We start from the raw sequence: 25402 nt of genomic DNA on the forward strand, positions 1-25402 counted from the left end.
CGTCGTCGTCGTCGTCGTCGTCGTCGTCTTCGTCTTCGTCTTCGTCTTCTTCTTCGTCTTCTTCTTCGTCTTCTTCTTCGTCTTCATTCTCCTCCATTTTCTCAGGTCCATTTTCCGCTTTCTGTTGTTGCTTCAGGAACATCCGGTTTATTTCTTTCTCGCTGAATTTTTTTTTTAGTTCCTTTTGCAACATCTCCTGCTTGATGTTAGTTGGTCATCTGGTCCAGTAGAGGGCACAAAGCTACAGCAGTCAGTTTGGGAAAGTCTGTGGTTACTTCCGGTCTAGTGACCGTTGATGCTATGCTTGCAGTTCATATTTTAAGTTTCGCTTTCAACACCATTTTTTCTCCCGCTGTGTCATTGTTTATACAAGAAAAAAGTTTAAAAGTTCTCCGTAAGTCTGGAATTTACCGCTGCACACTTCATTGCAATCCACTTCCTTCAAGCTGCCCTTTCAGCCCTTTGTTCATCTGTTCTTTATCTTTATCATATATATGCGGCTGGCACAGTCTGTAATGGTGGAATTGGGCACAGGGCTCTGTCTTTTTTTAGTGGTGATGATGTTGGTGGTGATGGTGGCGGTGGCGGCGGTTCCTTAGCTGAAAGCCTGGTAGAAGAGCTCCGTCTTGCGGGCCCTGCGGAACTGTAAAAGGTCCCACAGGTCCCTGATCTCTTCTGGAGGCTCATTCCACCAGTACAGAACCGCCACTGAGAAAGTTGTTGCCAGTCTGACATCTTTGGGGCTCAGGAGGGTCAATCGATTTTGTGACCCTGAACACAGTGCTCACTGAGGTACATATGGGGAAAGGCGGTCCCTCAGGTATGTTGGTCCCTCAGCTTGTGATTAGCTGTTGGAGATCTTTTAAAACTTGCTTTAGCAGCAGCTTCCCCCCACAGCACAAAGATATTCACTATATGACTGAAGGTAAGCTGTGCATATGCAAGAAAAAAAATCGCTTTAAAAGCCATCCCATTAAATTGAGCATCTGCCTGAAATACTACCAGTAGATTTATTCATAACTTCAGTCCTTGACATTTTGTGGTTGGCTCCACCTCTTTTTTTTTTTTTAGATCCCCGTAAGTGGAATTTTTTATTGTTTGTTTTTTTAAAAAAGACTACAAACTATAACTGAAAATATAGGGAACTACATCTAAGGAGAAAGACCCACTACTAACTAAAAACCCAAGAGTAGGAGATCAATACATCAGCTTATATCAATATTATTTTAAAAAGCTAGTAATACAATGAACATAGTCGGATATGCTAAATTACTTATCGATTAACTATCCCTTTAACTGTTTAAAGAGATCCCCAGAGCATCCCACAGTTATTTCAACATTTTTTCAGGCACAATCCTTCAGCCCTTATTTATTCTTCTCTTTTCTAATCCTCAGTTTATATGAGCTTTTGGGGACAGCCGCCCCCTTTTCAGAAGGGGAGTCCTCGTCTGACGACCCCGAGCCCAATTCGCCATCAGATTTGCTTTCTTCTTCTTCCTTTCTGTCCTCTTCTGGTTCACCAAGCTGTGTTCGCAAAAAGTCACGTGCTTTGAAAACAGAGTCAATCTTTTCTTTTTTATCGTGGAGTTTGAAAATGAGGCCTTCTCGAATTAGCCATCTGTAACTGATGCCATTTGTTTGTAAGAAAAGGATTAGTTCTTTGTAATTCTTTATCTTCTGTCTTATGTCAAATGGAATGTCTTTTAAAATCCTGATGTTGTTGTCTCCAATTTTCAAGGGTACTCCCGTAGTTGCTTTCAAAATAGCATCTCTCACATGTCTCTTCGAGAATCTGACCACTATTTCCCCAGGCAGATTGTTTTTCCTGATGTATGAGGAATAGGACCTGTAGACCACATCCATCTCGCTATATAGATATTCCACTGACCAATCTGTCATTGGGGCTATTGCTTCACTTAATCGTTGCTTCAGATTCTCTCCTTTAATTTCCGGGACCCCTTTGGAACCGAAGAACCAAATTTGCTTTCTCCATTTGCAGCTGTAAAAGTTTTGACTCTCCCGTGGCTTGCTTCATTTCCAGCTTTTGCATCTTTTTGTTAACTATTACTGTGTTGGCGTCCATTTCCTTCACCTTCTCTCCCATTTGCTCCGTTGCTTTTAATGATTGAGTCAATTGCAACTGCTGTGATGCCAAACTCTGCCCAATTGTTGACAGTTGTAGCTTGATATTAGTCATCTCCTCCAGCAGAGGGCACAAGGAATCAGCCAACAGTTTTGAGAGCTCGGTAGCCTCTTCATCTGCGCTCTGGTAAGTCTCTTAAAACAAATTTAAATGCTTATTTTTCCGCTCCCCCCTTGTCCGTGTTTCGTCTATGCGGTTTGGAGGAACCCCTCCCCCGCTCGCTTTCCCATCGCTTTTTATAGGGGGGGGCAGTTTTCTTTTTATATCTTCATGCTCGCTTCAACCCGACTCACAGCTTGTTGTTGGCCCATCCGGCCTCACTCAGCATCGTTCCCCCCCCACCCGATCTCCAACGCTTGTCCCGGTCAGCAGCACTCGTACCATATGGTCACTCAGCGGCAGGACTTTCGGGGCGGAGGAGAGCCTCAATTCTCCGGCATTTCACCATCGAAGAAGTTGCCCCTCAAAAGCCCCCTGGCTAGGAGCCTTTTACCGAGGCTCCGGGGGGGCCGCGACCCGTCGCACCTCCTCTTACATGCTGGTGTGCAGTCTGGGAGATGCATCTGCCTGCATGTCGCCATAAAACGGAAGCGTTGGCTCCATCTCTTGAGGCCACCATTTTATGCCCACCACCCAATGTCAAAATATCAAGGGTGACCAGAGGCTTGAAAAGGTTGGGGTAATCCAGGTGTAGTGGATTGCATTTCTATTCATTTGCAAGGCTATGGTGCAGAGTGATGGTTTCTATAAAATGCTACCAAATTCTGCACAAAACTGGATTTTGGTAGCAGATTATCATGTCTGGCCATAAGGAATCCTCCACAAAAATATGATTGCCAGGTCCTTCTTAGTCCCTAGCAGGGGACTTTGGGGGGTGGGGATGTCTCCAATTCAATGACATCACAAAAAAGTGACAGCGACACATTGGTGACTGGCATCCCACTGCACCTGTACTAGTTCAGGCATGCGTGGCCCCCCTGCCTCTTGTCCAAAGCATTTAAAGGGTGGGGATGCACACCTGAACCCCAAGCGGCAAATTCGCCCCTTGGAGTTCAGGCATGCAGCTGCAGGCTGCCCTTCTTCCTCTCCTCCTGCATAAATGGAGTTTGTGGGTAGAGAAGAGTGTACTACATTTTTTGGTTTGAGGGGGAATTACTTTGGGATCTGTTCCCTATAATGTCAGGCTATGATAAACCAGTCCAGTCAGAAAAGGACACTACATTGGGGATTCTTGCTCTAATGGTATGCCCATGCAAGTATCTTGGAATAAAATCTGTCACGGCAACCTACGGGTGCATCTCAAAGTCTGAGGCACAGTGCTCTTTATAGGGTAAGACTTTGCACACTCCATTGAAACAATTGTTTCCCAACTTTGCCCAGTTTTTTTAAAAAGTTCCTTATGAGAGGCAATTCCTGTGGATAAACGTTAACAAAAGAACTGAGACTTGCAGACAAAAAAAAAAAAAGGTACTTCAGGAGCTTTTCAAAAATCTTTATAAGAGCTCCCAACAATAAAATCTTCATTCTTTCTTCTGATCAGTGAAATGAATAACTCTCTTCATTTTAGTGAAGATTTTATTAGAACACAAAAACCTATGAATACTCCGTGTGATATCTGCTCTACAGTCCTTTCATCAACCCCCCCCCCTGCCCCGCATCTATTACAAAGCACCTCCCATAGGTGAATTCCTGGTAGCCCTGTTGTCGTGGAGTCTGCTTTCTTTGACATGGGGCCCTGAAATTTTCTTACTGTTAGAACCATTATGAAATTTCTTCTGTCATTTCTTTCATACAGTACAGTAATAATTAAAAATGAATGGCAGTCATTTTTTAGGAGACTAAAACTCCATTTAAAGATTATATCATATATCTTATACTGCATGCTGCCGGGGGGTGAGGATCCTTATAGCATCCTTTGATGTAATAGCATACATTTTTGTACACTTCCATTACTGCAGAAGCAATAATAGCCCATTTTCAGTAAGGATGTTAATATGTAAAATATTCAGCAAAGTTGTGATCATCTTCCTGTCCACAGATATTGTGTGTTTATTATTTATTTAAAACATTTTATGATGCCTTTCCACATGATCAGAGTCCCCAAGACAGCAAATATTAAAAAAAACACTTGAACAATTCACAACAACAGTTAAAATGATAACATAATTCAATAAAATTTGATGAGCCAGTTTGATGTAGTGGTTAAGTGCACGGACTCTAATCTGGGAGACCCGGGTTTGATTCCCCACTCCTCCACTTGCACCTGCTGGATGCCCTTGGGCAAGCCATAGTTCTGTCAGAGCCGTTCTTGAAATAGAGCAGTTTCTGTCAGAGCTCTCTCAGCCCCACCTACCTCATAGGGTGCCTGTTGTGGGGAGGGGAAGGGAAAGGAGTTTGTAAGCCACTCTGAGACTCCTTTGGGTAGTGAAGGGCGAGGTATAAATCCCATCTCCTCCTCCTCCTTCTAAAACACATAAACAAACAGCACCAGAACCAGAAAGGACGGCCAGTAACAGTAATTGGGGGTATGCCAAACAAAACAAAAAAAGTTTTCACCCACTATTGGAAGACTCGAATGAAGGGAGACAGACACATTTCCCTGGGTAGGGATTTCCAATGCTTTGGTGCTGTGCCCAAGAAAGCCCTTTCTTGCGTTTCCACTGTCTAGTCTCAGATGGCAGGGACAACTGTAACAGGGTCTCCAAAGATGACCGGAGTTATACAGGTAGGTTCATACGAGAGTAGGCGGTCCTTAAGGTATGTTAGTTCCGGGCCATTACAGGGCTTTAAAGATTTTTGCTGGTGAAAATGCACTGCAAATGCTTCCCACCATAGGGAAAATGACTGTAAATGTTCAAATTACGTGGAAAGTTGAGTCTCATGGTGGTCCATGTGATTACCCTTCTTACCAAAACTATTACGGCAAAGAACTCTACACCAGCCTTCCATACTACTTGTCTCACTTTGGCACCCTCACCCTCCCTTTTCCCCTTGGAGTATTCTGTACTTTATTCAGCTTGGGCCTGTATTTATAATGAAACAGTGTTTAGTTAGACTTGGCAGCACTGTAATAAGAATATATCGAATGCTTTAGTGGTAGTGGGGGGGACAATCAGATTTGAAAATATACATATTATAGACAACTAAGACATATGACAGATGTAAGCAGCTCTGGCAAGTGCTTATAGAAAACTCTTAATGAGCTTATGATTGAATCAAATTCATTGTAAGCAGGCTAATGGTTTTTCAATGCTGCTTCCTCTTCCGTGTCTCGCTTTTCACCGCAGACTCTTTTGGTCCATATTAGGTTTCTCCAGGTTTATGGAATTGACATGAATTATGTAAACGAAGATATATCTCAGATAAAAGAGACCACTTCCTTAATAAGAATTGTTATTGGACCTTTAGTTTCTTCTAAGAGAGGAATTGTTTACTATGGGCATAGTGGCAGATACTGAATTTTAAAATGAAGTCCCATTTTTATGAATGTATGGCTCCCTGTCCTTTTTTTTTTTATCTTTACTTGATTAGTTTTCTAAAGATGCCTAGCAATAAGTCCTTAATGGCTCCTGTGCAAGCAGCTCATGAAGTATATCTGGGATACTTATTAATTTATGTAGATAGAGATATCCCACTTTTTCTCCCAAAGCAGATTACAACAGAGCTCTCACAACAACAGCCCTGTGAGGTAGGCTAGGCTGAGAGTGACTGACTCAGGGTTAACCCTGAGAGCTTCCATGGTAGAGTGAAGATTCGAGCCTGGATCTCCGAGGCCCTAGTCCAGTACTCTGACCCATTATACCACCCTGGCAGGATACAAATTGAGATGTCCTTGACCATTGTTGTACAATATACCACTGCATGGCCTGCAACATGGAATCTGTTTTGGTGATTTGAGTTTGCTTTTTTTTAAAAAAGGCAGGTTAGTCCTCATTCTTTGGGGGGGGGGTAAGATGAAGAGGGTGAAAGCAACTTCTGCTAAATGGTTAGATTGCAGAAGTAGTGTTACTTCCCATAGTCACAAAATGAGGATTATTCATACACCTTTTTAAATTTTTTAATTTTTGCATTTTTGCATTTTTGTGTGTGTGTCCATGCCTGGAAGTCATGGTGACCTCTGACAACTCCTACTAGGGCACGGAGGACACATAGAGGCTTGATACCCCGCCTCTGCCTCCCGGCCCTGGTATTAGCTTCTATTTATTTATTTATTTTTTCGCATTTATACCCCGCCCTCCCCAATAGGCTCAGGGCAGCTTACAGAGGCAATAAATACTAGAGATTTATTATAAATACAGAGCCTCTGAGATCTGATGAGATTTGGTTTGCCTCTCCAGGTCAGGATTGTTCAAACTTCTTGTTGTGGTTCTGCCATTACCAGGGGTGATCCAGCCACAAATGGACCACAGTGACTCAACCAAGGTTGCACCCCACCAATGTTCACTGTGCAAAATTGATTCTAGTCCAATTACAGTCCACACATTTGCTTCTTCTTTCTTTGTTACTTTATTTTACGTCATGCAGTGCTGCTGCTTCCAACAATTGCCATGCAACTACAGATTTCCCGGGTAAACAATCTGTTTCCCACAATGCTTCATCAGGTCACTTTATACTTGGAGCCCATGCTCTACGTCTCTTAATCAGAATTAATCTTGTATTTTCTCAGATGCCTTCTTCCAGACCTCAGTTAAGAGGGAGGTGTACACTGATAGACTTGGAACACAATGAAAGAGAGCTTTCTCCTCACTCCCCTGAGTTTTATCACCTCTCTTTTCCCCACCCAATGTCCAGATTTGTCCAGTCAGAGAAGCTTTTCCTGAAGATTCCAGGCCTTTCCTTCCTGGAGTCTCTCTAGTATTTAATTCCTTCAAATCTCTGTTCCCTGCTTGCGGGGGGAGGGGAGCTTGACCATCCCATTGTCTAGACCTATTAGCATTTGTATGAAGGTGGGCTGAGGCAAGTCTGGAAAGCAATTGAACTGACTTCCTCCCTTCCTGCCTGTTCTCTGCTGGGGGGGGGGACTTTTAAAACTCAGAGTGAAGGTTTTGCTCATTTCAAACCTTCAAAGGGAGGGAAAATGCATTTCTTCACAGAAAGATTACAGGATCAATTTTAATGTCTAGTAGACGATGGTCTAGTGCAGGGGTAGCCAAACTTGCTTAACGTAAGAGCCACATAGAATAAACATCGTATGTTTGAGAGCCGCAAGACATGAACACACACGTTTTAATTGAAAAAATATGCAGATTTGCATATTAAATTAGATAGATAAATGCCTTCTCTGAGCCAAGCCAGTCTGCCAGAGAGGTGGAGAGAAAACAGTTTTAACTTTAAATGCGTCCTCCACGCCCCCCTTGCCAGCCGGCTTGGCTTGGAGAAGGGATTTAAAGAGACAAATCCCTTCTCCAAGCTGGCGGGGGGGGGGGGCTTTGAGAACGCATTTAAATTTGCTTTCTTTCTCTGCCCCCCCCCCCCCCCAGCCTACCCAGGGAGGGGAACAGAAATACTGGCTGGGGAAGAGAAGACTGATGGGGGAGCATGCCACTTCCCCAGCCGCCCTGCTGGGAGCCACACAATATGTGTGAAAGAGCTGCATGTGGGTCCCGAGCCACAGTTTGGCCACCCCTGGTCTAGTGTTTCAAGCTTGCTGCTGTTGTGGAGGAGGTATCAATATTATGATAATTCCAGTCTGTGGGGTGGGAGAGAGGTTGCAATGCCAAATGGTGCATGTTGGGGACAGGATCTGAAAGTTTCCATAGAAATGTACAAGAGCTTCTATGTGTGCTCCTCAGATGTCACAGTTTTATTACTACCATAGTTTCTTGTGTGGTGTTGGAGGCTACTTCTCAAATTCCTACTAGTTTATGGATTCTAGGCCAATACCGGGGCGTTCTTTTAGAATGGAGTGAAGAACCCGGCCCTTACTCGGATAGTCCAGACTAGTTTGCTTTTGTCAAATCTCGAAAGCTATGCAGGGTTCGCCCTGGGTAATATTTCAGCGGGAGACCACCAAGAAAATCCAGGGTCATCATGACACAGAGGCAGGCAATGACAAACCACGTCTGAACGTCTCTTGCCTTGAAAACCCTGTGAGGTCACCATAAGTTGGCTGTGACCACCATGCTCAGCCTCGGATACCTGTGTGCATAGAGCTCACTAAGCTATGGCTTTTTGCAATTACCTGTTGATCTGCTCTATTTTAGGCTGACAGTATCCTTTTTCAAGAGCAGATGTTGGAAGATGCTTGCTATATTCTCCATGAATCATGTTGTTGTTGTTGTTGTTCAGTCGCACAGTCGAGTTCGACTCTTCGCGACCCCATGGACCAGATCACGCCAGGCCTCCTGTCTTTCGCCGTCCTCTGAAGTTTGCTCAATTTCATGTTCTTTGCATCTATGACACTGTCTAACACTCTCATCCTTTGCCGTCCCCGTCTTCTTTGACCTTCAATCTTTCTCAGCTTCAGGGTCTTCTCCAGTGAGTGCTCCCTTCTCATTTGGTGGCCAAAGTATATGAGCTTTCAGTTTCATTATCTGGCCTTCCAGGGAACAGTCAGGGTTGATTTCTTTTAGGATTGACTGATTTGATCTCCTTGCAGTCCAAGGGACTCTCAAGAGTCTTCTCCAGCACCATAATTAAAAAGAATCTATTCTTCGGCGCTCGGCCTTCCTTATAGTCCAACTCTCGCAGCCATACATGACTACTGGGAATACCATTGCTTTGACCATGCGGACTTTTGTTGGCAAGATGATGTCTCTACTTTTTATCATGCTGTTTAGGTTCACCATCGCTTTCCTCCCAAGGAGCAGGCGTCTTTTAATTTCATGGCTGCTGTCACAGTCTGCTGGAACTGGGATCCCAGGAACGTGAAGTCTGTCACTACTTCCATGATTTCCCCTTCTATTTGCCAAGGAGTGATGGGGCCGTATGCCATGATCTTAGTTTTTTTGATGTTGAGCTTCAAGCCCACTTTTGCGCTCTCCTCTTTTACCCCGAGCAAGAGGCTCTTAAGGCCCTCTTCACTTTCTGCCATTAGAGTGGTATCGTCTGCATATCTGAGGTTGTTGATCTTTTTTCCACCAATCTTAATGCCAACTGTGGTTTTGATGCAGAGCTCTTTTCATTAAGCACCAAGCCATGGTTTGGTGTTATATTTGAACCAGCCTGTTGGTTCTGGTTGCAGGAAGAATATTTGAAAACAATGTCATAAGTTTACTTGTGATAGTTTGCTTCTGGCACTGTTTGTCCGTGCATTTTGAGGTTGCCGTCCATTCCCACTGTCTGTTATAGTCATTATATTCCTTCTGGGTATAGTTACTTAAAAATAGATGTTTGCCAGATTGTGCTTTAGTACTCCACAAATTCCTCCTCCTCCTCCTCCTCCTCCAATTGTGTTTTTAAAAATACATGTTTCTGTGTCTTGCTCATACTAGTATTTAACACTTTTAAAGAACTATTTAATACTGTTGGGGTTTTTTTTTGGTAGGATGGCCGGTTGCGAACAAATGACCAGCTTCTTGCAGTTAATGGAGAATCTTTGCTTGGGAAATCAAACCATGAGGCCATGGAGACCTTGAGACGTTCCATGTCTATGGAAGGAAACATTCGTGGGATGATCCAGCTAGTGGTCCTCCGGAGACTGGATAGGCAAGCGGAAGCGGTATGAGAAATGGTTATTTCAGGCATTTTGCATCATTCTATAAGTATTAAGGAACTTCTGTTGAAGTCGATGGAATCAGTTTTCCTGTTCTTATATCTGGATTTTGGGCTGTTATGCGTTAAAAAGTAAAATATATAATTAAATTCTTTTGGAAGACCTATAAGATGAAATAATTATGTAAAAGGAATATTTATAGTCAGCATGTACTGAAAATGTGCAGGGTTTTTTTGCAGTGACTAATCCTGGTAGCGACTCTGGTATAACACAAGAAAGAAATCTTGCACTTTGATTTTTGCCTTAATCTTCATGCTGAAAACAAACAGGACAAAATGTTGCATCTAGCAAATTATTCACTGTAATGTAACCACAAGGGGTTATCAGGCTATTCATGCAGAAAAACTAACACATTGTACACAATCCCTAAATTAAAGAGTAAGAGAGAGAGAGAGAGAAATCCACCATTTTTTGTTACATAATAGCCTGCAATTCTTACCCACAAACAAGTATCCTGTTTTTAAATTATTGGCCTGTTGAAGCAAGAACAAGATTTCACGTGTTTCTCTACAAAGGTTCCCCAATCCTACTTCATACTGCTTCAGTAGTCTTATGCTGAAAACCAAAACCACATTTCCTCCTCTCCCTCCCAAATATATCTTTGAGCATCACCCTGATGTATGAAACGCACACACACTTCTTGCACGACCCCCATGAAGAATACATAATCAGCCCTTTACTGAATCAAACCCATTTTAAACAGAAATTAATTTTATAGGATATGCTTGCGGTTCAATTGTAATTCCATTTGAGGCTGAAGACTCTAGCAAAGTGGGCCATGACCCATTCTTTTTCTTGCCCGAACTACTTCCTTCCCTGCTGCATCCTGGCTTGGTTTAGCAGGATATGTTTAAATACCCATTATTTTTTATTGGCTGGGACACTAATGGAACCTTTTCATGACAGCTCTGTTTCACTAGCTGAATACTCTAATTAGGCACTGTACTGATCAGTTGTTGGACTATTGATTCTGCTGTTTATCAAAGAGCCAGAAAAGCAGATTTTTTTTCTTGTTGCTGTTAATCTAAAGCTACCTCTCTTGCTACCTAGCATACACTAGTTTAAAGCTACCTCTCCATACACTTAGCTGATGCCACATGATTCCTGCAGGATCCCAGAAAAGCATTGCAAATATTGGCATAGGGGTGACCAAGTGATCCGTAATGGAATGAAATCTGCGTGGGTTTAAAAATGTGCACTGTCTTGTTAGGAAAACGAAGTGTACATAGTTGCTATGTCTGTTGTACAAATCAGAGGTCAAAACGGTCTTTTGCCTAGTGATGGATCTATTTTCGGTGCTAAACACTGAACTGAAAAGCAACCACGTTCTCATTTTGTGGCTGAGCAAAATGAGAGGATTACAAACTGCTCCAGCATTTTGGTTTGCTTTTTGGAGGTGACTCACAAATAAAAAGAATGCACAAATAACATAAAAACGATCACATAAACTATCTGTGTTAAACACAAGCCAGGGGAATAAAAACAGCATCAAACAAATGTTGAGCAGCCTAAAAAATATCCGTAGCCTTCATGCCAGACGAAAATCACAAAACAACTGAGAAAAGTAAAGCGTAGTTTAAAAGCCCAGGTAACAAAAAACATGAATACACACTGCATGGACTTCAAGGGGAGAAGGCATTCTGAAGAAAGGTGTCACCCCTGAAAAAGCCCTGTCTCTAGTTTCTGCCTAGCTCTGCTTTGCAAGTGGGGGCACAGAGACCAGGGCTTTGGAGACAGGTCTTAACTAGCAGGCAGTACAGGAGGAGATGAGGCAGTCCTGCAGGTATCCTGTCCCTAAGCTATTTAGGGCCTTAAATATAAGAACCAACACTTTGAAATGCACACAGAAACAGACAGGCAATCAGTGCTTGTAACACAGGGGTGATACAATCCCTGTACCCAGCCTCTGACATTATCTTGTTACCTTCTTTTGGCCCCACTGAAATTTCCAGATGGCTGTCAAGGGCAACCCCATGTATAGTAGGTTACAGTAATCTAACCAGCATGTGATCCACGACCAGATCATATTTTTTGAGGAGTAGCCGTAGCTGATATATTAACTGACAGTTATGGAAGAAGCTACATGCCACGTAAGAGGCCTGGAACTTCAACCAGAAGCACCTCCAAGCTATAAGCCAGTTCCCTCAGGAGAGTGCTACACCCTCCAGGACTTTTGTCCCTGAGCAGCTTTATCATTGACCAAGAACATACAATGTAAGCTATTGAGTGCCCATTGGAGAGGAAGGTGGGGCATCAGAAAGTAAATAAACCTGGGGTGTCAAACATGTGGCCCGGGGGCCAAATCAGGCCCCCGGAGGGCTTCCATCAGGCCCACAGTGGAACTGGCTGTCTTCTGCTTCCAGTTCTGCTGCTGTTGCATCATAGCTTGCTTCACCACACTCTCTTAATCACTCAACAATTTCATGTTTTAACCTGGGTACTAGACTCAGAACTGTGAGCGTGAGATTTCTGTGGTGAATGTCAATAAATCAAAAGTAGGTTTGCAGCTTACAAATACACACTTGAACAGCATACTCAAGACTGCATCAGCACAGACATTTTGATGCAACAATTCAGAACAAGAGGTGTCAGTTATCAGATACTGTTAAATAAACAAAATATTGCAAGAGTGCTAATGTTTTAAGCATGTTTTTATTTTAAGTAAAAAAAATGTGTTTGTGTCCTTTATAAAGTTTATATCTCCGCTACCTGGCTTTACATTTTATTACACACATGGCCTGGCCCAACAAGGTCTCATTTATGTCAGATCCGGCCCTCATAACAAATGAGTTTGACACCCCTGAAATAAACAGTCTCAGTCTTGTCTGGACCAAGCTTCAATTTATTTGCAGTCATCCATCCCATTACCTGTTCCAGGTACTTGTTGAGGACCTCCACAGTGGGTCTGACAAGGAAAGGTAGAGCTGGGTATCAGCTGCATATTGGTGGGACCTCCATTCAGCACCTCTAATGCGCTTCCCTAGCAGCTTCATGTAGATGGTGAGGGCCAGAGCAGGTGTCAGCTTCATGTAGATGGTGAGGGCCAGAGACGCCATCTTTGAAAGCAGGTGGAGCTATGTTCTCCTGCAGAGAGGTGGCTTTTTATCTCCTAGATCCAGCCCAGTTCAGCATGATACTATCTGCCACAAATAGTACATGGTAGAAATGACATTGCACGTGTACTCGCATGGGCATGGATGCTCTCAAATGTGTGTGAACACACCTACATGTATACACACAGACCATTAAATCATCAAATGCTATAGTGGTAACTCTCAAAAATTCATAGCGCATGGGTGGGCCATGAGATTGCAGAAGAGAGGCCAGGTTGGCATGGCTTTGAGAATTAATTTTGAATGAATGCTTTTAATAGGTATGGAAAGTGAGAATTTTTGTCTCCACCCCTCCCACTTCCCTCCCAGTACAAGTAAAACTATTCCTTTTAAAAATAGCTCTTCTTAGTAAACTGTTTGTTTTTTCAAAGCAACTGTCAGAACAAATGTGGAATTGTTATTATTTGGAGAAGAGAAACTTTGAAAAGCCAAATAGATTGAAACATGGGTTAAGGATTTGCCATTTACTTCCCAAGCTGCTCTGGTGTGCATTCATTACCGAGCATATGTAGCAGCCATTGAGAGAAGGGAACCAGCTGGCTGTCAAAAAATTACCATTGGCACCGTTTCTCTTGTCTTTACAAGGCTACAAGCTGCCTTCGCAGATGGAGCACTAATGGGAAGCCAGTTGTGGTCAGAGGAAACTCTAGCCCACATTCTGCCCTTGCTTGTGTAATCTGGGGATGTGCCGAATTCTCCACTACATTTTATATTCATGAGGTCCCAAATGCCAGTTTTGGTAGGATGGGGATACATTTCCCCAGACCATACTGAGGTTGTGTGAACATTGACTTGCCCCAATGGTTTGGTGCTCTTGTGTCTTTCTGGCTTCTGCTGCTTCAGCACTGTTTGTTCACTAGATGGTCCTACCCTCCCCCAGGGGAATCATCACGGGTGATCCCAGCCAGTGAGAAATCACTCAGCAAATGGGGTGATGTCACAGTGTTGTGTTCAGCAGCCAGCTTTAGCTACATAATGATGTCACGGAAGGCCAGAAAGTTCAAATGAGAGGGAGAACGAGAATGCAATCAACGTTTTCTGTCAAGAGACCTAAAATATTGTTAACAACACATGGAACAGATTTATTTTTATTTTTTTAAATACTAGTGAAAACATTTGCAAGGATCTGTACATAGGTATGGCTCAGTCCTTGGGCAGTCTTGGCATCAACTTACCTTCTATGAGCACAGCTTGAAATAGTTTAGAGAAGACTGTTGCAGTAGTCAACAGCAGGCTATTGCAGCAGCCATAATAGGCCAGACTAGCCTGTTCTTGTCAGAGCTCAAAAGCTAAGCAGGGTCAGTACTTGGATCAGAGATCACCATAAGAACATAAGGGAAGCCACTGTTAGATCAGGCCAATGGCCCATCCAGTCCAACACTCTGTCACATAGTGGCCAAAAATACCAGGTGCCATCAGGAGGTCCAGCTGTGGGGCCAGGACACTAGAAGCCCTCCCACTGTTGACCCCCCCCAGCACCAAGAATACAGAGCATCACTTGCCCCACAGTTCCAATCTATACCTTGTGACTAATAGCCACTGATGGATCTCTGCTCCATATGCTTATCTAATCCCCTCTTGAAGCCGCCAGGGAAGGCTGGGACTGCTGTGCAGAGGAAGGCAATGTCAAACTACCTCTGCTCATCTCTTACTCTGAAAACCCCAAGAGATGGAACGTCATGGGGTTTGCCGTGGGTTAGTTGCGACTCAGCATCACACTTTTATCGCAGGAGTCAAGAGTATTTCCTAGCGGATCCCAGAAATTCAGACCTGCTGGAGGATTTGTTTGTTCTTTTTTCCCCACATCGTTCTCCTGCTCTTCCTCCAAGGAACTCAGGGCCACTTACATGGTTTTGCTGTCACAATCTCATTTCCACAACCACCTTGTGAAGTAGGTTATGCTGAGAGATGGCAAATAGCCCAGGATCACCCAGTTGGGATTCAAACCTGGGCCTTCCAGATCCCATTCCTGCAATCTGAACACTACATCACACTGGCTTTCTGTCATTTGTGTGAAAGTAACAACTGATGAGCAGACCAGTAGACCAGACTAGCCCCATCTCGTCAGAACTTGGGAGCTAAGCAAGGTCAGCCATGGTTAGTACTTGAACGGAAGACCACCCAGGAAGATGGGGGGGGGGGCTGTTGTGCAAGGCAGTGCAACCATCTCTGCTCTTCTCTTTCCTTGAAAACCCTGTGGTCCAGTTTGGTGTAGTGGTTAAATGCGCGGACTCTAATCTGGGAGAACCAAGTTTGATTCCCCATGCCTTCACTTACAGCTGCTGGATGACCTTGGGCAAGCCATAGTTCTGTCAGAGCTGTTCTTGAAAAAGAGCAGTTTCTGTCAGAGCTCTCTCAGCCCCACCTACCTCACAGGGTGTCTGTTGTGGGGAGGGGAAGGGAAAGGAGATTGTAAGCCACTCTGAGACTCCAAGTGAATATAAATCCAATCTCCTCTTCTTCTTGAGTTGCCTTGAGTCGGTTACAACTTGGCAGCACACAGTTATTATTAGTGATGACTGATGACCTTTTAAAGTACAATTGACTGTTTCATGTTATTTCAGCACAACAGACTCCCTATATGTACTGCACAAACAATGTTACATAGGGTTGGCTGATTTGGAGGGGGTCACCACTGTTAACCATATTTGATCTCGCCGTGTGTGATTCTGTTTCCTCCTAGGAGCCTACAGAGCCTGTGGTGTTATTTTCAAAACCGGAACCTGAAGGGAGTGTTAATTTTACAACCTTTCCCAGACGTAGCGATGCTGCTGTACAGTGTTCTGTATCGTGCTGGCCGCCAGAGAGGTCGACTGGTAAGTGCTGCGCATCCTACTTTGACTGGCTTTTAAAAACAACAACAAACAACTAACTTTTTCAAGTCGCTTTGTTTTAAGAAATACACTATCAGCTTCTAAGGCAATTAATTAGAGTAAGTGCAGACTTGTAAGGCATGAAGATTTCATGGCAGGTGGAAGAGCTGACTCAGAACTTGTGAATGAGATTCCTGGCACCAGTTCCCGCTTAAGTGACAGTTTCGGGCTTGCTATCCTGCTGCGTGCGGTTGGATATAAAACAATTTATGGGTGCAAGGTATGGATGAAGTGTTTGTTCTCAATAGGTCTTTGATTCTTCTGTTTCAGAAGTTACCAGACTTCTAATAAGGTGAGCGTGCAGACTGTAATGTGAACAGTTATGTTCTCACAAAGTCCCTTCCGATGGGAGTGAGGAGTTTGGTGTGCACCATCTTGATGCAACAGTTCAAACATTCACAGGAAAACGACAATAATGTATTGGCATTTCCATGTTGTTTTAATCCAGAATTCCTTTTTTTCAACAGGTCAGGACATCAAGTCACTGAAGTGCTTACGAACTTCCTTGAGTTTCAATGTTCGTTTCGAGGCAGTCTTTATCAAAATTCCTATTTTAGAATAAACACAGTGCATATAATATAATGTAGGAAACAGGAACCCCGAAAGGACCAATCTTGTACTGTTACAATAAAAATCATTATACTTATACATACTGTTTAGTTGTAATTCTTTCACAAAGTAATCCAATATTTACGAAGATGACACATTCTACAAGTTAGAAAAGGTTACAGTTAGTATAACATTCATATTGCTAAGGGGTCAAATAGTTTAAACATACATTCAAAGTCTTTCAGGGTTCCTGTTTCCTACATTATATTATATGCACTGTGTTTATTTTAAAATAGGAATTTTGATAAAGACTGCCTCGAAACGAACATTGAAACTCGAGGAAGTTCGTAAGCACTTCAGTGACTGGATGTCCTGTTGAAAAAAAGGAATTCTGGATTAAAACAACATGGAAATGCCAATACATTATTGTCCTCAATCTGTGAATGTTTGAACTGTTGCAGCAATTTTTTGTAAATTGATGTAGTTTGATTGCTGTGCCCTTTAGTTATATTGTGCACCATCTTGAGCCACAGAGTGGTGTGGAATGCTGAAAACGTTAACTGTCTTTTAAAGCAAAATATAGCAGCTTTGGAGGATTGCAAGTAACCTCAACATAAATTTAGAGGTCCAGAGTTTGAAAGAACTTTGGTGAACCCAAAGGAAGGTTAGATTTATTCTTCATTAACAGACACCTTTGCCACCCCATGCTGCATGGCAAACTGTGAGTTGGATCCTTCTAGCATTGGTTGCTTTGCCTTGCCTGATTTCCCTTCTTATTAAAGACCCCAGTCACGCGTGGCTTCAATTCACACCAGTCCCACGATCCTCAGCAGTGGACACCCTCCTCTCTTTTTCACCAGTATTAAAACTGGTTGGATGCAACCCTGTTACTGAAACATAGGGCTAAACTTAAATGTTATTTAAATCCTTACATAGCTCAGGTATTTGGCTTCATATTATTGATAATTATTTTGTTTTATTTTTGTAAGAAGGTGAGATTAGTCTTTGGGACCAAAAGTGGGTTGTGACTTGTGATAGTCTTGTGGATAGGCCGAAACTCCTAAGTGAGGCTCCACCTCATCCCAGCTGCGGGAGAAGAGAGAAGAGAGGCTAGAACTGCCTATCCCCCCCTTCTTTGTGCACCCCCACTCATTCCCAGGTGGATGGTTCATTGTCAGCTACCAGTGGTGGGGGAGACTATGGGTGGTGCCTGGGCTCACACTCCCAGTGGCCTGTGGCCTTGTGGTAGTGGTTCCAAAAAGGTAAATTTAGATGCAAACAGATGTTGCCACTACCTGGTTATTTTCCTGTTATCACTTTCACATTTAGCTTGTATTTAAACGGAAAACAATCAATTCTTCTCATTGTGTAGGAATTTAAACAGTAGGAATGGTTGGTTATACTCAGGTTAATCTGAGGGGGGGGATCATACTGTTAATTTAATTTCTGTTTTACTTGTTTTCTGGATTCAAAACAATAAAAATGTAAGAACCTCTAAGGTAAGTAACCCATGAGGCTGATTGGTGTTTAACACCCAACAGTGAAGTCAAAAAGAGTGTTAGGAGGAAAAAGACAAAACACTTGTCAAAGGCAAGCTAAAATTTGGAGGAAAATAGCAATTCTTCTCCCTGTATATGGGAAGGGGGGAAATCAGGTCTACCTGAATTTATGTAATTGAAAAAACTATGGAAAACATGCAGCCTTAATTCTAAGAACTGCTGTGCCAGCAAATACATTCTTATAATGGTGTACTATGTGCTGCGTGCTCCCAAATCATGATGAATATACCCTTGCTTTTTGGTCCTGCTGTGTGTCTTAGGATCATGGTGGGCAAAGAGCATGATGGCTCTCCCTCTGGTTATTCTTCTTGCTTGTCATTTGCCATCAGTTCTTTGCAGTGTCTGATAACGCTTGCACAAGGTCAGGGGCCTCCACTAGAAGTTTTACAGTTGTAACAGACTCATGTAGAGGGGTGTGGGTGGAACCAGTGGAATGAAATGGACCATGAGAACGAAAGAAGAGTTAAGATGGAGCAGCTGAAGATATTATCCTGGCTGGGCACATAGATAGTCCTCAGCAGCCTTGTTCTGTGTGTCTTTGCTCTGTTAACCTATGAAATGCTGGAATGCCCTTAACCTCTGCCTGGCTAGATCTACTACTACTATACTACAAATTTACTTACTTTTTGGCACCAGGCTGACATTTTTTTGCTAACTGGTTGTTGTTGTTTGTTTGTTCAGCAATTGCTGATTCCTCACACTTCTGATATTGGTTGCATTGTATTGATTGATTTTGGCTTGGCCTTCTACTGCAGCAAACTGTTTTTGTCATTTGTTTTCAGTGTCATTTTTAAAGCTATTTTAAGAACAATGGTTTTTAAGAACTGTTATCTTCTGACTGCCTTGTGATGTTTGTTATTTTCACGGTTTTTATGACTTTGAAAACTACCTTGAGTACTTTGTGGAGAGAGCGGTATAAAATGTGTTTTAATAAGTAAGCAAGAGCAGTGTTGGTTAAAAGAGAGAACTGGACATGAAAAGGACGGGGGAATGTTGATCCATGAAGAGAATTAAAAAGGGAAATGATCAAATTAAATTGTCTTATGGTTAAGATGAGATATGGTATAAAATAGAAGACAGACTTAAGAAAAGGAAATGTTATAATATATATTACTGAGTATTGGATTACACTGAGTATTTATTGGGTGCAGTGAGAGATTGTGTGAGAAGACAGAAGCACAAATATCTTGTGGTGACTGTAGCCTTACATGTGTTAGTAACTGTGTAATGAAACTGAAGTGGAGTGAGTGGAGAGAGGCAAACTTGGATCTCAGAAGATACTGACATACTACACATGTACTGACAAACCATGATTTAGAGAAAAAGAAATAAAAACCATAGTTTCTCATTTTGGGAACAACCTTGGGGATTCTTTCATGCTTTGTCTGGAGAAGAATGAAGTGTGTTTTTTCTGTTTGTTTGTTTGTGTGTGTGTGTGTAAAATGCCATCAAGTTGCAGCTGACATGGCAAACCCACAGGGTTTTTAAGGCAAGTAATTAAGCAGAGGTGGTTTGCCATTGTCGTCTTCTGCAGAATCATCCTTAGTGGTCTTCCCATCCAAGCACCAACCCAGCTTAGCTTCCAGGATCTGACAAGATTTGGGCTATACTATAACATTCCACATCCCCGAAAAGCAAAGTTACCACTACATTTTATCCTGTCCTTATTCCAGGGAGCTCCAGGTGGAATATGTGGTTCTCCCTTCGCCCACAGTATCCTCACAACAAAGCTGTGGAAGTTAGGCTGAGATAGTGACTGCCCCAAGGTCCCTCATGAACCTTCTTGGCTGATCAGGGACACCACTGTATGATGAACCATGGTCTTTCCGTGAAACAGAAGCATATAATTACCTACATGAGCACACATATGCAAACCCAAGGACCACTCAAGCTTGTCCTATAATGACAGAAGTTGGAGCCTATGGATGCATCAACGAAAGGAGCCTCCACTGTAGGTTCTTGCCTTAAAAACAAGTCTAGCTCACCACCTAGTGGTGCATAACGCTAAAAGAGCTAGAACTTCTGGCTGCCAGACAACCTTAGGCTCTCCTGGCTATTCTACATACAATGCTATACGATAACAACAACAACAACAACAATATATATATTTTTATTCCCCTTCCCCCCAGACCTTTTGTATCTTGAAAACATTGTTCTGAGGGTCCGGGGACTCTCATGAACAAAGTGCAGTGGGGGCACTGCAGTGAGGAAGGGGAACTGAGGGAATATTTCTTTCTTCTTGCACAGAAGTGGCAAACTCTGCTTCATATTTATGCTCACACAAGAATAAGAGGATTTTGTTCAATTCTCCCTCAGTGCAACCTAGCCCCCACGTCATTTGGCGCTACCTGCAGTAGATGATGTTGGAATTCAACCAGTTGAGGAGTGAAAATCCAGGAGGAAGAGAAATTGTGGGGAAGGCCCTATTTTGTGTGCACTTCTTCCACTTGTGCAGCTGTCGGATTCAACCCATGGAGTTCTTGTTATGCGAAGCAAGGCTTAGACGTGACAGAGTGAAGGATGGTGGAGGAAAAGGCGGTCAAGATGCAGCTGACTTGAGACTTCCATAGAGTTCTCAAGGGGGAAAAAATCAACAGAAGTGGTTTGCCATTGCCTAGGACTGTGTAGCAACCTTGGACTTCCTTGGTGATCTCCCATCTGTGTATTAACCCAGGCTGACCCTGCTTAGCTTCTGTGAACAGGTGGGATTGGACTGTCCTGGGCTGTCCAAGTCAGGGCAGAGTGAAGGATACACCACGGGATTTTCCACAGCAAACAGGAATATTGATTGATGTCATCACTCCGACTGTTCTTTCCCCGAAACTCAGCAGAAAAGCATAGAACTTCTAACAACTCACCTTAGGATTTTTAAAAGAGATCTTTTTATTGTTGTTATGTGTTATGAAGGAGAACATAAAAAGCCCAGGCAAAAAAGCTGTTAACCATCAATTTTTTAAAAAATTGCTTTGCCTACGACTATGTGAAGAAAAGGTTCTTTAAAAGCCAGTATTGACATGCTAGCATTCAGTCTATTTTTATATGAATAATCTAATACTTGCCACCCAGAGGTCCTCAGTTTGTTCCTCTGCCAAACTGTTGTGCCAAGACAGCATTTTTTAAAAAGTACAACCTCTTCAAAGAAGTCTCACTTCAGTGCCAGCAACTTCACATTTCTGTTGCTGAAAGATTACTGGAATCTGCCTCATCAGGGGGTTTGTAACTTGCAAGAAATTTACCAGCAGCCAAGGGACTTGCTGTCATCTCTGTGGCTATGTTTCCCTAATGTTTGCCCTAAGGAATGGCTTGACATAATGAAATTTAAAATGAGCACAAACATCTACATTTAGAAATGTTTCTTCCATATTAGGTTTCTCAGTGAAATAACTTTTTTTTTAAGTTCATTGTCTTTCAATTGGGTGGAAAGTGCCATCAAGTTGCAGGCGACTTACAGTGACCCCATAGGCTTTTCGAGGCAAGAGATGAACAGAAGTGGTTTGCCATTGCCTGCGTCTGCGTAGCAACTCTGGCCTTCCTCGGTGATCTCCCGCCCCAGGACTAATCGCAGTTGATCCTGCTTAGCATTTTGTGACTGGTCTCATACTTCATGGCAGCCATTTTGTGACTGGCCTTTGTCTTTACAGCAAACGTTTTGAGGTAGTGCCCGCTACCTGTTCTCAGCATTCCAGAAGAAGAAAAGAAGGGATTGGATTTATACCCCACCCTTAACTCGGAGTCTCAGAGTGGCTTACAAACTCCTTTCCCTTCCCCTCCCCACAACAGACAACCTGTGAAGTAAGGGGGGGGCTGAGAGAGATCTGAGAGAACTGCCCTTTCAAGGACAGCTCTTGCTAGAACTATCGCTTGCCCAAGGTCATCCAGCAGCTGCAAGTGGAGGAGTGGGGAATCAAACCTGGTTCTCCCAGAATAGAGTCCGCACACTTAACCACTACAGCAAACTGGCTCTCAGACTCATGTACAGACTCAATGAGATTGAAGATCCCTGTGTTAAAAGAAAGTATAAGAAAACTTACAATTTTTAAAGTGAAAGGTACCATCCATTGTTAGCAGGAAAGACCAATTTAAATTTTTCCCCCGTTTTAATTCTCTGTTACACTTAACAAGCCAGAACCAAAATTGTCACAAAAAATAAACACACAGATTCTTAATATGGGAAGTCAACTATTTATAATTTGTCTTTCTTGATCAATCAGCTAAAGTTAGGGTTGATTAATCTATAATTTTGAAATGTTACAGGTTGCAGTCCTTGTTTTCTAGTACAGTCTTTTCTAGTTCTGGCTTCATCAAAAATGTTTCCAGATATGGTTGAACCAAGTTTGTTGACATAAACAGGAACCCCATTTTCTCATACCATAGTACCTTGTTTACTTGAAAGAAAGATTATTCTTTCCCCACATAAGCCATCAAGAAAAAGTGGGGAGCATCTTAAATTTTCATATAAATTACTTTTATGTCCAGAGATTAAAAAAATAATAGTTGTATACAACATTATTTTAACAGGGATCGTCTTGCATTTGGGATCATCTTCCTTTCAAGTAAATATGTTTCCTATCATTATTTGCTTGCATTGCCTTCCCCGTCTCACTTGTAAAGATTTTTGCAAACAGTGATTTCTATATGGATTAATGCTAGTAATAATACGTCCAACTAGCTCATATCTAATAACCTGCAATTAATAGAGTATAGTGAATAGTTTAGCTCAAGATAAGTGTTCATATAAATGAGATTATTGGGGCAGAGGTCCACAAATACAAACATCAGGTTAGTAGTGGCAACCAGAAATTCATTCCTGGTAATCAGAAAGGAAGACTTCCGGTATACATCAGTATAAGAATAACTAATCTTTTAAATGGCATGGATAACTTAAAGAGGGAGAGGTTGTATCTTGGGTTGCTGTGCAGCATCAGTGTCATGACTGCAGCAGGGAGGGTGTCATAGACACATAGCAACAAGCCTGTGGGTACAAAAGAAACTTCCTTGGGTAGTTTTTAGATATTCTCCCAGCCTTGTAAGGACATCTTATCTTTTATTGGCACCGAGAGTGGTGGGAGACGACTGTGTGGGTTTCACCATGGAACTAGTATCTTAGTGGTCCCCCCGTATTTTCATCATACGGGCATTTCCCCACTCACAAATAAGTGGCTCCCATGTATTTGAAGGACAGCTTGATTTGCCTGTGTAGCTGGGAGCAAGAAAGTAAGCCCTGCTGGCTACTAGAAATGTAACTTGACCACCTAGCTGAGCCATCATTAACCTGGCTGATACTTGGCTGAGCACATCTGGAAATAGTATGTTTATTATTTAGGGAGCCTTAGTAGGTATGTTAGTTAGAAGGGCAGTAGCGGAGAAGATAGTGGTTATTAGAATTTAGAAAACTACGAAGAGATGGAAGAGGGGGAAGAGAGCTGAAAGACTGGTATTGAAAGAAACCATTTGAATGATTGAATATTATAAGCAGGTCTATTTTGGGGCTAGAATGCAATGGAACAACGTTCTGGCTGGTTTCCGAGCCCACCCCTCCCCTCCTTCGCCAAAAGCCCTGCTCCGCTCATCCGGCCGGTGCCCCATCCCACTTTCGCGGGGGAGAGCAGCGGGTGCCCTGGCTGTCCAGAGCAGGAGCCTGTGTCGCTGCCGCTTCCAGCGCCTCACCCTCATGCCGGAGGAAGGGAGCTGAGCCGCCCTGCCAGCCCCCACCCGCAACGCTTCTCGCCCGCTCCCTTCACCGCCTCCGCGGCTTGACAAGGCAGCGGCTCCACACAAAGGAAGCTGAGCAGGGGGAGGAGAGCAGCAGCGCTGCTTGACGCACCTGCCTACGGAGCCGGTGGCAACCCCCGGCGGGAAAGGGAGGCGGGGGACTGGGCACAGCGAACACCACTCCAGCCATGTGCTGAGGCTGGTCCAGCATGGGGAAGCCGACTTGGCTGGTCGCATTGCCTCCCACAGGCAGGAGGGGAGGGCCAGGCCAGGCAGGCGTTTCCTGCGTGGCTGCCTGTGGAATTTTGCCGGTGCCTGTGGAACTTCTCACCTCGCCTCAGGGCTGCCAGCTCCAAGCATTTAAGACTTTTCCTTGCTTTTTTTTTTTTATAAATGTTTTAATTAAGCATAATACTGATAAATAACAAATATAACAACCAAATTTTCAGTTTTCATAATACATAATACCAACACTATAACCTTGAATCATTGTAATAAATTTTTGTAAGAACATCTTTTTAAATGCACATTTTCCCAGAATACGCTAAAGAATCTTACCAACTTGGTATATTGTTTTCTTTTGTAATTGATAAGTTGTGTGGACACTACTGAGTGTTCATCAGATCATTAAAAATTAAGCCATTCTATGTAAGCTGGATTGGATGGAAGAAGATCTCTTTCAGACATATACTGTAAATAGCTGAACCAAGTTCTAACAAACTTGGAGTGTGTATTGGTGGGATTGGAATGTTTGTCGTTGACAGTATGTGAGATACGGTCCATGATAAAATGCTCCCAGGTTTTTTCTCTCCATTGAGCGATAGATGGCAGGACTGAAGACTTCCATTTGGAGGCGATGGATAATCTTGCCGTGGCAAGAAGCGTAGATGTAAGATTTGAAATTTCTGTAAAAGGATGAGTATCATCAACTGAATTAAGGAGAAGTATTGAGGGGTCCATGGGCAGTCTCTGTGTGGTAATCTTGAAAATTTCTTCCACAATTTCTTCCCAAAAGGATTGAATCTTGGGGCATGACCACCAGCAATGTAAAAAATCACTGTTTTCTCCACACCCTTTCCAACAAAGAGGACTGTAGTTAGAATGCATGTGATGTAGTCATTTAGGCGAGAGATACCATCTTGTGTATGTTTTAAAGAGTTGTAGTCGGATGGAGAAAATTTTGGATTTGTAAGCTGCAGAGTCCCATATTTTCAACCACTGTTCATCTGTCAGGTTTTTCTGTAAGTCCCTATTCCACGCCTTCCTATTTGTCTCTATGTGTATCTTCCCAAGACTTTTCCTTGCTTATCCTCCATGACTATTGATGTCACTGTCTGTCCTGCTGACCAGGCACATGCAACTTTGAGTTTCTTTTGGAATCTTCCTCGTTTGCTCCTCATTTGCAACATCATGGAAATTAAATCTCTTTGTCCCCCTTACTAAAACTCTCTGGTCTTTTCCTTGAAGATAGTTTTAAGGCAATAGTATTACTACCAGATTAATTTCTGGTACACTGAAGAGCACTTTAACATTAGAAGTTTCTGAAGTGAATCATATCAGTTCAGTTTATTCAGAGAAAATGACCCTAAAAAGTCTACTGGCCCCTCAAAATATAGCCACTGAGTCTCTGTTACACGAGGAGAGTACAAAACTATGTTATCCATGGCCACACTAGTATCTCTCCATTCTTTCCTTCTTTCTTTCCCTCCTTTCCCTCCTTTTTTCCTTCTCTCTTTCCC

The 25402-nt window shown here is 42.9% G+C and overlaps 1 protein-coding gene across 1 annotated transcript in view; it reads left to right on the forward strand.

The window, feature by feature from the left end:
* The window catches only part of PARD3B (par-3 family cell polarity regulator beta), a gene marked incomplete at its 5' end in the record, with an annotated part of 453865 nt that overhangs the window by 47201 nt on the left and 381262 nt on the right, over window positions 1-25402 (forward strand). The window contains 2 exons of the mRNA XM_015415996.1: window positions 9630-9803; window positions 15654-15786. Coding sequence (XP_015271482.1) covers window positions 9630-9803; window positions 15654-15786 — 307 coding nt within the window. The remainder of the gene's footprint in view (window positions 1-9629; window positions 9804-15653; window positions 15787-25402) is intronic.

This window comes from Gekko japonicus, unplaced genomic scaffold (genome assembly GCF_001447785.1).
Source record: "Gekko japonicus isolate JY-2015 unplaced genomic scaffold, Gekko_japonicus_V1.1 scaffold123, whole genome shotgun sequence".
Classification (NCBI taxonomy): Eukaryota; Metazoa; Chordata; class Lepidosauria; order Squamata; family Gekkonidae; genus Gekko; species Gekko japonicus.